General features: G+C 40.0%; 2 protein-coding genes across 4 annotated transcripts in view; one reads left to right on the forward strand and one right to left on the reverse strand.

The window, feature by feature from the left end:
• The window catches only part of LOC100065264 (zinc finger protein 709), a 124,332-nt gene that overhangs the window by 75,444 nt on the left and 33,752 nt on the right, over nt 1–15,136 (forward strand). The window lies entirely within an intron of this gene.
• Nucleotides 268–14,924, reverse strand: LOC100065202 (zinc finger protein 709). 3 transcript variants are annotated; one of them, XM_070274028.1, is made up of 5 exons: nt 14,782–14,902; nt 4,979–5,101; nt 4,478–4,604; nt 4,217–4,277; nt 268–3,582 (listed from the first exon to the last, which is right to left on the reverse strand). In XM_070274028.1, exons 3-5 carry the CDS (start codon nt 4,509–4,511, stop codon nt 1,941–1,943), a joined length of 1,737 nt encoding a protein of 578 aa, XP_070130129.1. In that variant the 5' UTR covers nt 4,512–4,604; nt 4,979–5,101; nt 14,782–14,902; the 3' UTR covers nt 268–1,940. The 3 variants fall into 3 exon arrangements, with proteins under 3 accessions (XP_070130129.1, XP_005611924.4, XP_070130130.1); XM_005611867.4 differs by lacking the exon at nt 4,979–5,101 and having other exon boundaries at nt 14,782–14,924; XM_070274029.1 differs by lacking the exons at nt 4,478–4,604; nt 4,979–5,101; nt 14,782–14,902 and having other exon boundaries at nt 4,182–4,277.

Raw genomic sequence — 15,136 nt, forward strand, 5'->3', positions numbered from 1 at the left:
TGGTCATTCTTACTAGAATTTATTACACCTCTTTTTTGACAACAGGTGCAATCCTGTGGGTCACTGGAAAAGGACATTGAGAAAACTGATTTTTGTTTTTGGTATTGAGAATATCTGAGAATAGTTTCATGAGAAAAAGAACTGTAAAAGAATAAAAAACAAAATTTGCCTGAGGGAAAAATACCTGAAGTTGTGTGTACATGATAATACTGACTCATAATGTACAATGATTAAATAAAGGAAACTGCAAGTTTATCTGAAAATCCATTAATTTTAATGGAATATTTTAATATATCCTCTGAGAAAATAAAAAACAATAATATTTGTTAGCATATGAGGGATTACAAGATAGTTGATAAAATATTTCCATAAAACTACAGAAATACTAGTCTCACAAAAAATTCATATCCTTTAAACACAAACACAATCAAAAATATTTTTGAAGAATCACGTTCATCTACAAGTAACAGTTAAGAGTCTTCCTGACAGGAAGAAGGTGCTGCTTCTCACACGGAAGAACCAGGTCAAGGCAGCCGCTGCAGAATGCAGCAGAGAAACAAACTCCCATGTCCTTCTTTTTGAATACACCACTGTGGATGTCACGGTGAATCAGGAAAACATCCTGGCTAACAGCAGTAACAGCAGAAGTTGTTTCCTATACACACTAGACCTTACATGGATATAATCTAGAAAAGATGGGAACCAGAGAATACTCCCAGTCACGCAAGTTTGAATTAGTTTCCTGGTGGACACAAGAGGCCTTACAGAAAAACCCAAACTCTGATGGATTGTTGAGGTGGAACTTGTGAAGACATCAGCGGAAACCGACACCTCAAATAAACTGGAAATCAAACAGTTGGTGGTGGTTTTGAGGATACTCTTGACTGGAAGGGCAAAGAATCCAGGAAATTGGCTGGAAGATGGTGTCCTGGAAGCTCCTATGTATCTGCCTCTCTCCCTGGATGGTGGCTCCAAAATGTCACTAATGTCTTCTCTTCTGCCTTCCAAATCTCATGCAAGTGAGGCTACTGGTGAATTCTAACTGGGAAGTATAAAACGGATGGATTCTGGAAGATGTGCTTCCTAACATTACTCACAGGAAGGATATCTCCAACTCTAGCTTTTTTGTCCTATCACAAGTCTCTCTTATTAATCAAAATCTATTCACAAAATATCAGTCAGAAGGACAATGAGTGAATGCCTAAATGTGAACATAATAATTCAAATGGAACCATACTCTTTGATAACCATACAATACATAAAAATTTATTCCATTTAATAGTATGAAAAATAGAAAAAAGATCCTATATCCTCCATCACAAAACAGCTTTTTCGGGGGGGTGGGGAATGAGCACAATATATATCATTTGGTAGGGATGTCCAGGAATTGCCAAACAAGGCCATGAAGAAAATCCCAACAAATACCAAACTGTCATTTTTCAATGGCCCCTTAACATGGAAAAAATAAAACATTATAAAAAGAATAAACCTAACTGCATAGGAGAAATACATGTCAGTTCATGCTTGGATCCAAGAGGCTTCAAAAAAAGTAAAGAGAAAATATTATTAACAGAGTTAAGGAAAAATCACTACCTATTAATCTTATGATCTTATGTACTACAGTAGAAAAATGACATAGAATTCTCTCACCTCAATATTCATTTCTGAAAGTAATTAGTAGAAATCCTCAGTCCAGTCATGTATCTTAGGAAAAAAGCTTAGTAAACACAATGTATTTACAGTATAACACAACACACTTAGTAAGCACAATATCACAACTCTTTCATATTGAAAAGTTTCTGGAGCATTATGCATGTATTAATTCCCATTAAGCTTTCTCATGTTATTTACATTTATTTCTTTTTGGTGGGAGTTGTCACATTTTAGGAAGTGGGCCAATTGAAGTCCTTCCCATGCTGTTCACCTTCAAGAGGTTTTCTCTAGTGAGTTCTTTCATGCTTTTGGAAAGTACCGGGATCACAGAAGGCCTGCCCACATTCTACACATTTATATGGTTTCTCTCCAGTGTGCATTCTCATGTGTCTTTGAAAGTTTGTGTGACAAATGAAGGCTTTCCTGCATTCCTTACATTCATAGGGTTTCTCTCCAGTATGAATTCTTTCATGTTTTTGAAGAGAACTGGGACAACTGAATGCTGTAGTACATGTTTTACATTCATAGGGTTTCTCTCCAGTGTGATTTCTTACATGTACTTGGAAGGAACTGTAATAACTGAAGGCTTTACCACATTGCTTACACTCATAGAGTTTCTCTCCTATGTGACTCCTTTCATGTCTTTGAAAATTGTGATGATATCTAAAGGCTTTTCCACATTGTTTACATTGATAAGGTTTCTCCATAGTGTGAGTTTTTTCATGTATTCTAAGTGAAGTTGCGACACTAAAGGCTTTCCCACATTCTTTACACTCATAGGGTTTCTCTCCTGTGTGAGTTCTTCTGTGTATTTGGAAGGAAGTGATATAACTGAAGGCTTTACCACATTCTTTACATTCATAGGGTTTCTCTCCAGTGTGGATCCTTCGATGTATTTGAAATGCACTGGGAGAAATGAATGCTTTCTCACATTCCTTACATTTATAAGGTCCATCTCCAGTGTGAGAGATCATGTGCCCTCGAAGGCTTGAGAGAGCAGTAAAGGCTTTCCAACATTCCTTACATTTATAAGGTTTCTCTCCAGTATGAGTTCTTTCATGGACTTGAAGAGAACTGGGAAAACTGAATGCTTTATTGCATTTTTTACATTCATAGGGTTTCTCTCCAGTGTGATCTCTTTCATGTTTTTGAAGAGAACTGAGACAACTGAATGCTTTACTACATTTTTTACATTTATACTGTTTCTCTCCATTGTGATTTCTTTCATGTATTTGGAAACCTAGATGAGAAATGAAAGCTTTACCACATTGCTTACATTCATAGGGTTTCTCTCCTGTGTGAGTCCTTTCGTGCATCTGTAAGGAAGTATAATATCTGTAGGCTCTCCCACATTCCTTACATTCATAGGGTTTCTTCCCGGTATGAGTTTTTTCATGTCTTTGAAGAGAACTGGGACAACTGAACGCTTTACTGCATTTTGCACATTCATACGGTTTCTCTCCAGTGTGGGTTCTTTCATGTACTTGAAGTGAACTAGAACAATTGAAGGGTTTCTCACATTCTTTACATTTATAAGGAGCATCTCCAGTGTGCATTCTCATGTGTCTTCGTAGGGTTTTGAGCCACATAAAGGCTTTCCCACATTCCTGACACTGATAGGTTTCCTCTCCATTGTGATTTCTTTCATGTTTTTCAAAAACGTGGAAATAAACAAAGGCTTTCCCACATATCTTACATTTATATGGCTTCTCTCCATATTTTTGATAGGCAGATGGTTTGTGTTCATTGTGATACCTTATGTGCCTATTAAGGGATGAATGATGTGTGAAGACTTTTCCACATGCCCTGCATTCATGTGGTTTCACACCAGTAGTTTTCTTCTTCAGATTGAGATTTGGAATAAGGCTGACATTTTCTCCACATTGACTACCCTCTTCACTTTCACAGAGTGTTTTTACCATATGACTTCTGTAAAAAACAAAAATCACATTATTAGTGATTTCACAATTTATTATGATTTATTGTGTAGGTTTTTCTGCCTTATCTGAATTGTTTGAAATTCAACATACCGAATGCACTACAGGAAGACTTTACTTTGTGATTATTTAAACAGTGAAATGCATATAATAATATAGGGTTATTAATACTATTTGCAAGTAAACTTTTTTTTTTAAAAGATTGGCACCTGAGCTAATATCTGGTGCCAATTTTTTTTTTTTAATTCTTCTTCTCCCCAAAGCCCCCAGTACATAGTTGTTTATTCTAGTTGTGAGTACCTCTAGTTGTGCCATATGGAACACCACCTCAGCATGCCCTGACAAGCAGTGCCATGTCCAAACCCAGGATCCAAACCAGTGAAATCCTGGGCCGCTGAAGCAGAGCAGGCAAACTTAACTACTCGACCACGGGGCCGGCCCCTCCAAGTAAACTCTTTTGCAAACACTAAACAACTATGTCACATTTCATAAAGGATTTTTAGTGAAAAATTTCTAGGAATAACTAAACTTGAAGCAGGGGTTATTTTGTTCGCTTGTTTAAAAAACTTTATAACACACCAGGATTCTCACCTGAGACACTGCTTTCTATAGCAAGTGTGGCTCACCTTAGTTTTCTCCCCTGGTTTCTGCACTGATCTTGGGTGTCATGATCTCTCCATTTCTTTCCTAAAATGCAGACCAAGAAAAATGATTCCAAATATTAGAAATTATAAAAAAACTGATTCTAGGTCCATGATGAGCTGTGACCATGCCCAGCTTATTTACCAACATCCCCCCTTTCCACATTCCAAATATTGGAGCAACATCGATGGGCAAGAAACACTTGTTCTCTCGTTGACTAAATGAAGGAATGTCCTCATCCTTACCAATTGAGGCCAGATTCCTGAAGGTTTCCTGCATCACATCTCTGTAGAGTTTCTTCTGTAAATGATCCAGTAAAGCCCACTCCTCCAGGGTGAAGGTCACAGACACATCCTCAATGGCCACTGAGTCCTAAAACATCCCAAATATGTGTACAGTAAGGTGCATGAGACTGACAGCACGAGACATCCATATGCCCACTGTAGGAAGGTTATGTATGATTCTAAACATTTATTTATGTATTTATGTATGATCTCCAAACATTTATTCTATGACTTGATCATCAGAAACTTCCTCTGTACAAACTTCCTCATCAATTTAACAGCATCATAAACACATAGAAATTACTTACACACTTTTACTGTGATCATGTTACATCTTATTTCTCTCTAATGGCAGGGTACAGAGCATGTTGGGAAACGACAGAAATGCTATACAAATGATACAAATATCATTTTAAGACTGTTGATTCCTTATGAGAAAAGTTCCTTCATCTTATTACCCACCAGTTAGAGCACTCCAGGAAGCAGAGGGTGAAATCTGCATGAGCTTTCAATGAGTAAAATCATAGTGAAGAACTGGAAGCTATTTTGTCTCATCCCATCACCAAGCATGAGAGTCCAGGAGGCCTGTAAAAATCAAACTTTTAACAAAGCCAGCTGGTCACATTGTCCTAAAGTACTCCAGGCCATTACAAATAATGAGATGCAGCTGGCTGAAGGTAAATAGTCTTGTGGGGGAAGCAGTGCTTTTAACGTGTGTAATATTTATCAGACTCACTTCTCCCTTTCTCCATCCAATTTGATGGAGCTCAAAAGTTACTTGGAACTTAGAGTTCAGACATGAGGAAGAAGGCATGACAACTTACACCAGAAAATCCCTCACTTCTGTGCCTCAGGGCTGCTTCCAGCCAATTTCAGAACAGATAGTGAGATAACAGTGTGCCAGAAGAGCTCTTTTTGGTCAATCCCAGAGTATCCTGGGCCTTGTTGCCCTTGAGGGGTAGACTGACAGGTGCAGGTTGCAAGAGTGTTCACTGAAGTCCAAAATAGTTTGAAGTTGAATTTGCCCATGATTATAAAATATGTAAAGGATTCAACAGTGCTTCCTTCCAATAGAACATAAAATCTCTATTTTTCCCAAAGAGACACTCTAGATGATGCCCTGCAACTTCTTGCCTGGCATTGAGGGAATTTAGAAGCCGTCATTCTCTATCTCACAAGAGGAAAATGAACAAAGGTGAAATGAACAACTCTTCTTAGAGTCATGAGAGCACTGAAGTGACAGGGCAAACAGTGTCTCCAAAATTGGGAAAGAGAAGAGAAAGATGGCACTTTGAAATATGCAACAAGTGGCCTGTTCCTAACAAGGCCTGTACTCAAAAAAATCTATTTCATTGGAGTCTAATGCAAAGACAAAAAAGAACAAAAGAGACAGAAACCAGTATCCATGAACCTGTTAGAACAACCTTTTTTAACAAAGGTTTACAATATACCTTATGGAAATATCTAAAGGAAAAGAAAGCAACAGAAAAATAATAACCACCAATTTCGTAAGATTAATCATAGATGGCAAAGTCTAGATCCAGAAAGCTCAGAGAACACTAAGTATAAAGACACCAAAAATGCACCCCAAGTATATCATATACACAATAGACAAAAATCAAAACAAAGAAAATATACTGAAAGAAGCCAGAGGGGAAAACACACTTTATATATAGAAAAACAAAGATTCCAATTAAACTGGACTTCGTTTTAGAAACCCTGCAATCAAGAACGGAGTGGAGGGGGCCGTCCCTGTGGCTGAGTGGTTACGTCTGCATGCACATGCCACAACTAGAAGGACGCACAACTAAAAATACACAACTATGTACCAGGGGACTTTGGGGAGAAAAAGGAAAAATAAAATCTTTAAAAAATGAAAAAAAAAGAACAGAGTGGAGGGAAATATTTAATGTTTTGAAATTGAAAAAAATCACTCTCCTAGAATTCTGTGTCAAGCAAAATTATCCTTCAAAAATAAAGGAGAAATAAGGACTTTCTGAGACAAAAATTGAAGGAATTTGTCATTAGTACACCTACTTTGAATAAAACCGTGTAAAATTCAGAAAGAATGTAAATAATGAGGGGAATATTAGAAATAGAATAAATAAGTGTAATTATATTTTTTATATCTTAACATAATTTATATAACAGATTGCAACTTGTTTAAAATATTATTAGCAACAATGCATTTGGTAATGAGAAACTTATATAGACAAGTGAAATAAATTACAACAATGTGGCAAGGCACAGGGAGGGGGAAATTGGGAAGTGTGTGTTAAGAGGTACTTGCACACAGTGAAGTGGCACAGTGTCACTTGACAAAGGAGGTGGGTTAGTTGTAAACGTATGCTGAAAACTCAAGAGCAACCACTAAAAGAGTGTCATAAGAAACGTCTAATTGATATGTTAAGAGAGGAGGAAAAAGGATAAAATGCTCAACTAAAGACAGAGAAGGCAGAAAAATGTGGAAGACAAAAAGAAACAAAGAACAAGGCTAAAAATGGAAGCCTTCAAAGGTTTCATAAATATTAATCCAACTGTATCAATAGCTACTTTAACCATGAATGGTCTCAATACAACTGAGGGATAAGAGTAGTATCAGATTTTTAAAATCACATTTAATTATATGTTGTCTACAAGAAAGTCACTTTAAATATAAAGCCAAAGATAGATAAAAGGTGAAGGGTTGAGGAAAATGTACCACATGAACACAAATCAAAAGAAAGCCACAGGTATATGAATTATCAACAATACAGATTTCAAACCAAGGAAAACCCAGATATAAAGAGGGACATTACATAATGAGAAAGGGGTGCATTCTGCAAGAAGGCACAGCCATTCTCCATTTGTACCTTGTAACAAAAGAGGGGTAAAATTCATAAGGCAAGAGCTGACAGAATGCAAGAAGAAATAGATGAATCCACTACTATAGCTGTAGACTTCAACATCCCAGAACCATAAATTCCAGTAGGCAAAAAAAAGTCAGGAAGGACAGAGTTGACTGAACAGCACTGTACAGCCACTGGATTTCATTGTAATCTATGGAATACTTCATGCAACAGAAGTAAAATATACATTCTTCTCACATTCTTATGGAACATTCACCAAGAAAAATGACATTCTGGGACATAAAACACACCTTAACAAATGTGAAAGAACAGAAGTCACACAAAACATGCTCTTAGACCACACAGACATTAATTCATAAATCAACAACAGCAAGATAGTTGGAAAAGGCCCAAACATGTGGAAATTCAACAACACACTTCTGAATAATACATGGGATCAAAGAAGTTGTCTCAAAAAACTTAAAAACTATTTTGAACTGAAGGAAATTTAAAAACCAATGTATCAAAGAATGAGGGATGCAGCAAAAGCAGTACTTACAGGAAAATTTATGCCATTGAACAAATATACTGGGAAAAAAGAAAGATCTATACTCAATAAGGTAAGCATCTACCTTAGAAAACATTAAGAAGAGCAAATTAAACCCAAAGTAAGCACAATAAAAGAAATAATAAAAATTGGAAGATAAAGTAATGCATTTGTAAGAAATTAATGGAGAATTTTTTTAAAAAGCTGTTTCTTTGACAAGACTAATAAAACTGATAAACATCTAATCAAGATAACTAAGAAAAGAGGAAAGACAAAAATTACTAATATCAGAAACGAAAGGAAGGGTAGTGAAAACAAAAATGATTTGAACAAATCCAACTTCCATTTATGATAATAAACTAGTAAAAGAGAACTTCCACTTCTTGAGAAAGACCAGCTTCACAAAACCCGTAGCTAAATTCATAAGGTTTGTTCCATATGACATGATTGGTTCTGTGAAACATCTGAAAGAATTCACAACAGAAATAACTCCTGGAATTAATAAGAAAGTATAGCAAAGTTGAAGGGTATAGAAGTCCACTACTTTCCTATGGACCTACACAAATATACTCAACTGATCTTTGACAAAGGAGGAAAGGTAATTCAAATGAAAAAGAAAGTCTTTTAAACAAATAGTGTTGGAAATAATGGATATTCACATACGAACGAACACACACACACACAGACAAAATGAATGCAGACACAAGCCTTACATATTTCACAAAAATTAACAAACACATCATAGATCTAAATATGAAATACAAAAGGAATAAATTCCTTCAAGAAAAATAGGAGAAAATCTAGATGACCTCGGGTTTGGTGATAAATTTTTGGATACAACCCCAAAGCAAGGTTTGTAAAAGTTTTTCCTTTTATGATAATTTCATTTCATTCAGATGAAAAAACTGCTCTGAGAAAGACGGTATTAAGAGAATGAAAAGACAAGTCACAGAATAGGAGAAAATCTTTGTAAAACCTGTGTCTGATAAATGATTGGCATCCAAAATATCCAAAGAACTCTTAAGACTCCACAGTAATAAGAGAAACAGTCCATTGAAAAATGGGCGAAAGATCTGAACAGACAGTTCACCAAAGAAGATAGAAAGCTGGGAATCAGGCAATATGAAAACAGGCTCCACATCAAATGTCACTGGAAATTTGCAAATAAAACAACGGTGGGGTATCATTGAACACTTATTAAATGGGTAAAACTCGAAACACTCAGAACACCACATATTGGAGAAGATGTGAAGCTAATCTCATTCACTGCTGGTGGGAATGGAATTTGATAACCCTAGAACAGAAGACAGGGACTTACTTTTCAAAGCAATATATAGTGTTAGTATGTATACTGAGAGCCGGCAATCATACTCCTTGGTATTTTTCCAATTGAGTTGAAGCCTTTTGTTCACAGAAAACCTGTACATGGAAATTTGTTGGCACTTTAATCATAATTGGCAAGAGGCAGAGTTAAACAAGTTGTCCTTCAAGATTCAAACAGATAATTGGTGGTGTATCCATATGATGAAATACTATTCAGTGATAAAAAGAAATGAGGAATCAAGCCATGCAAACACATGGAGGAACCTAAAGCTTATATGGCTAAGTGAAAGAAGCCAATCTCACAAGGCTACACACTGTGTGATCACAAGTATACGACATTCTGGAAAAGACAAAAGCAGAAGCCAGTAAGAAGAGCTTTGGTTTCGAAGGATGGAACACAGAAAATTCAGGAAGTGAAAATACATTATATGACACAGAAATGATGGATCCATGTTGTTATGCTTTTGCCAAAAGCCATACATAATATAACACAAAGCGTCAATGCTAATGTACACTGTGCACTTTATTGCATCAATAGCAGTTCACCAATGTAAATGTACCACCATCACACAAGAAGCAAAAAAGAGTGCAAACTGAGCGGATGCAGAGCGATTATGTGTGAACTCCCTGTACTTTCTGATCAATTTTTCCTTTAAACTGCTCTGAAATAACTGGTCTATTCTTAAAAAAAGACGAAGACAAACTCATTACAATTCAACCCTGATGACTGATACAGACTATCTTTCATTCCACTGAACTTACAGATCTTCCTTGACTTGCAATGAAACTCGTCATAAGTTGAAAATGTATTTAATACACCTAATGTGGCAAAAAACATAGCTTACTCTCCTCTCCCTTAAACATGCTCAGAACACTTAGATTAGCCTACAGTTGGGCAAACACATCTAACACAAAGCCTATTTTGTAATAAAGTGTTAAATATCTCAAGTAATTTATTGAATACTGTACTGAATGGTTGTAAGAGGATCACGTGGCTGACTTGGGAGCTGCCCAGCATCATGAGAGAGCATTGTCCAGCCTACCACTAGCCTGGGAAAGGCTCAAAATTCAAGGTATGGTTTCTACTGAACAGGTATCACTTTTACAGCATTACAAAGTTGAAAAGTCCTAAGTAGAATCTTTCAATAAGCCAGTATGGTGTTCTATGAGCCGAGACCCAAAAATCTTGTTGGAAAGAGAGGCACTGTATACTCTGAGAAGTGCCCTGGTTACCATCAGTAGTGTCTGGAATTCCAACGTGGATAAGAAGTGTCCTGGTGAGTCCTCATACTGTGGACTTAGTAATGTACAGATAAGGATTACCTCAATTTATCTTTTGGGTATCTCTGAGTCAAGAGATTCCTGGAGTTCACAAAGGGGCAACTTTTGGACAATAGTCCCAAGAGTCTGAAAAATATGCAGATGGGACAAACTGTGGGGCAGTAATAAAATGATGGACTGATGTTTGGTTACTGTGGTGACCTGCAGGTTTGGTATTTCATCAGAGAGGTCCCAATTAAGGGGTAAAGAGCAGCAACTCTCCACTTGAGCTCCCTCATATACAAGTGTAGTGTTGTCCTTAAAGTCTATGCACTCCCCAGTGCTGTGCATTCAGTTAATCCCAAGGAACTACCCAGGGAACCAAGGTATCCTCCAGCACCCTAGCTTCTTCCAAGAGACTAAAGAAAGGTCATCCCTCCTGCAGGTGGCATAAGCCAGAAGGCGAAGGTTTGGTTCCATTATTACAAATAGTGTCAGTAGTTGGGCTGAGCTGATGGGGGCTGTCCCGAGGGCCAAAAACATTACAGGCACCTCGGCAGAGGGTCTCATGCTCAGTGCTGTGAGAGCCTCTATTTTCAAGAAATCTCAGTACCTGGTGACAATAGCAGCTCTAGCGGCATATAGTGTGGGGACCAAGGCAGTTTCTTCATCAGAAGCCTATGGACAACTTAAGGCCCTCCTCCAGAGAGCCTCACACCACTGCCATCAGGGTCAGAGGCCTCCTCCATGACAACTGGTTGCTTTATAGAGTTTAAGGAACCCAGGCTTAAGTTGGTTTGAACTAATCCCTTTGCTGTGCCAAACTCAGACTGTGGTGTGGCCCACTATAACCCAGAGGGCCAGGATTGTTGTTGCAATAGATGCAGGGGTGGCAGGAGCCCAGTTACTTAGAGTTCCTGGTGAGCCCTCTGTGATCTTGCCATCTAATGGCTGCCTTTCCTTGTCTCTTCTCTTTGAAATAACTCCTCTTTCAGGAGTGACCATATGAAGGGCTCACTTCATTCACAGGGTAAAACCATGCTTTTATCCCCTCAATATTCCCCCATATCCTCCCCAATGTGTGGGTAAACCCAACCTTAGTCACATCTGCACTCTAAACACAGACAGATTCCAGCCAAGACACTGACCCAGGACCACTGTAATGAGGGCCCATTGTCATATGCCTGCTCCCAAAGGACAAGGAATTACCAAAACTGCCAACTCAGAGTCCTGTGTAGTTAGAACCCAGGCTTGGTGGGGTCAACAGTGCAGCACAGGGCAGCACGGCGCCCAGGAGGAGCTGCCCAGCAAGCAGGAGCCCACAGTGCAGGAGCCTCCAGGCTTTCTCATCAGCCTGTCCAGGGAAGAAGGCCCAGGGGAAAAGGGAGGGTGAGGCTTAAGTGTTCAGAAGTCAAACAGCAAAGATGTGGACCCTGGCCACTCGTTATAAGAGCAAACACAGGTAAGAAAAATAGGCATTCACACTGGCTTGTTTTTACAGAAAACTGTAAAAACTGGTCATGTAGGGAGGCGGGAGTCAGGCAGAGGAGCGGGGCAGGACGTGCAGGCGGGGAGTCTCCTTAAGGGAGTTTCCTCTCAAAGGAATATTTTAATCCTTCCAATGCATGATTTATTTAAAATAAAAAGAAATTTTTATATAATGTATTTTCCTATGCTTAATCATTACTATTAACTTTTGCTTTATTAATTAACTTTTCTACATAGGAAACCACTCCAAGATTTGATCCTTTAAAGAATGATGGAAATCAAATTCTAAACCTTAAAAAATGAAAACTAACAAATCCCTTTCTAACCAAAAGGAAAAGACACCAAAGTTTGTCCCTCCATTATAGTAAACATCAGAGATATTTTCAGGAAAGATAGCATATTATAATACATTACAGGTTCGCAATTAAGCCTTTAAATGTATTAGGAATTTGACAGATTTACATAAGCTTTGCAGTGATTTGTTATATCAATTAAAACAAAAATTCAAACGTTTCTTCCTCACAATCATTAAAATAGGAATTTACTGGCTTTAGGAATAGTATAGCCTTTTAAATGTCAAAGTCTCTAGGGACACGGAGTTATAAAAACTGACCTAAAAGTGGAAAATGCTCCTGAAAACTTAATATATTGATCTCATGTCCTGAGGTTCTCTTGCCTAAAAAAACAAAAATTCTATTTGGCTCCACAATTTTCCTGCCTTATACGGTATCAGTCAATTAACTACATTTTAAAACCTGAAGTGTGAACAGAAACCAGAATCAAAGGGCCACAATCTTCAACTGATAAAGGAATCTGAGGACAGAAACATGAATATTCCAATCAGCCCTGAGAAGCAGCCTGCTGGCCTGCAGTTCAGAAGAAAAACCCACACTCAGAAAGCGAGCACGTTCCCAGACTTGGGGTCCAGACACTCCTGGTTGAGATACAACCTCTAGATTAAGTCAGACCCTAGTGAAGGACGGTAGGGACACCTGAGCAGCCACAGGAATAAACTCTGGAGCCCCACACACCCTTCCTCTCCTGTGAGCATGGAAGCAGTGCCTCCCCCAGGCTCCCACTCTCACAAGTGAGGAAACTCTCAGCCGGATTCAGATTAAGCTTCTGACCCGCATGAACTCCAAATTCATGAACCCTTTGTCCACAGGACGGAACACCTGATCTTCACAGACTTTCTCACTGTGCACAAATTACAATCCCAGTTCACTTATAACTATGATGCAACACTCAAATATAATATTTAAAATGTGTAGGTCCAGGGAATCCAGTTACAACCTCAGAAAGGGCGTCACTCCCCACCCCATGAGCACGTGCACCCCCAGCTTTCCAGGGCTCTGCACCTCCTCTCAGGATGAAGGCTCCTTCCATGGGGGTGTGAGCAGTAGGACACCTGCAGGGGGAGGCTCCCCAGGAAGGACAACTGGGCCTGCAAGGCCTTCCCTCTGCAGGTTCAAGGGGGCCTTAGCTTAGACTCACCACCCTCAGGTTCTGCCCCCACTGGAGATGCTTTGGAACACCACTGATCCGTTAAATACACAGACCCAGTGTTTAAACAATTCAGCAAAATCACTGAACAATTCAGCAAAATCACTCAAACCCAGTGTTTCTGTGTTAAGGAGAGAAGAAAATTCTAAGTCACTTTTACTACTTCAACTGGAAAACCCCAAATACATATTGTGTTCAGGAAAAAAAGGGAGTTAATAGTTATTTCCAGGGCAAGCTTGTTTTCTAAATAACTCATCACACTTGAACACTTCTCATCTGCAAGTCTAAGCCCTGGAATTTCACATGAAACCACCCAAAAGTAAAGAAGAGTCCTCAGAACTTACTGCACACACTCAGGGGAAGAAAAACGAGAGAAGAATTCTTAACAAATGGAACGTAATACTGGAATATTTTATCTTTTCTAAAATTCACCTCTCTTGTCTCTTTGGAAATATTTTGTAATGTCTTTCGAGCCCTATTATTTAAACACATTTTAATACCCATTGAAAAGTGGACACTTAAGTAAATCAAGACATCTTTTCAGGATGATGGACCCAGGGAGGGGCAGTGCTACCAGGATGCAACACCTTGGAAAGATCCCGAGGGACCGGCACAAGGATTTCATACTCCATATTCCTGGTGGTTATTCTCAGCTTTCCACTCACGTAAAACATCCACAGACAAAAAATTCATCTTTAATAGAAGCCATGCATGGCTTGGTGGAAAAAGGGTAAACAATTGAAATATTGGGTCTGTTTGACCTAATAATACCGTGAAATGAAATGATGATGATGCTGTGAATCAGAAAGGGGAAGCTGGTGTTTGGGAATGCAAGGAAGGATCTGGAAATTTAGGTATTTGTTGCCAGCCCTAGGAAGAGCTAGGCAGGGGGCACAAGGTTGTGGATTCGAGACTGATCCCCAAATATTTGGAAAACTCAGGAGAAAACGGGTCCCCTCGGAGGAGAAAGGAGGCCCTGGGGACCCACAGACCACAGCCCCTCCGCGCACGGACCCTGGAGACCGAGGCCCGACTGTCCTGCGGGCCCTCCCGCGGGCCCCGCACCGTCTGGGACACGCGGGGCTGCGGGCGCACAGCGGCCCAGAGACGCTCCGGCCCAAGTCGCCGCGCGCAGGGACCGCAGGACGCCCGGGGCCCGGCTGCCGGCCCCGCCCCCACGCTGCGGCCGGAGGGGCCTGAGGGCCGAGCGGCGCCACCGCGGACTCGGGGCCGCAGACCCCGGAGGGGACCGCTGGAGGCCGGGCCCGCCCCGCCGCTTCCCACCAGCCCCGCCTCCTCCGGGGCTGAACCCTCACCATCGCTGAGGCTCGTGGGTCCCCCGGCGTCTTCCCTACGCTTCGGATCAGGTCACAACGCAACGGAGTTCGCGGCAGAGAACCGTTAGGAGGTCAAGGGCAGACGACCCGTGACCGGAAGGAGGGTAGAGCTATAGGAAGTCGGGGGTGGTTGCGGAGTGTCGCCCCGCCCACCTGCCCCGGGACCGACCCTGATTGGACAGTTCGAAAGGCCCTTCAGTCCTGAGTGACAGCGGGATGGAGATTGCACCTCTGAGTTGAGTTGGAGCTGGACGTTGTCCTCTCCAGGGACTTTTCCAGTGAAACGCGGTGCTGTGAGGCCACTCGAGGAACTGTGACCCTTCTTTGCAAACAC

This window comes from Equus caballus, chromosome 7 (genome assembly GCF_041296265.1).
Source record: "Equus caballus isolate H_3958 breed thoroughbred chromosome 7, TB-T2T, whole genome shotgun sequence".
Classification (NCBI taxonomy): domain Eukaryota; kingdom Metazoa; phylum Chordata; class Mammalia; order Perissodactyla; family Equidae; genus Equus; species Equus caballus.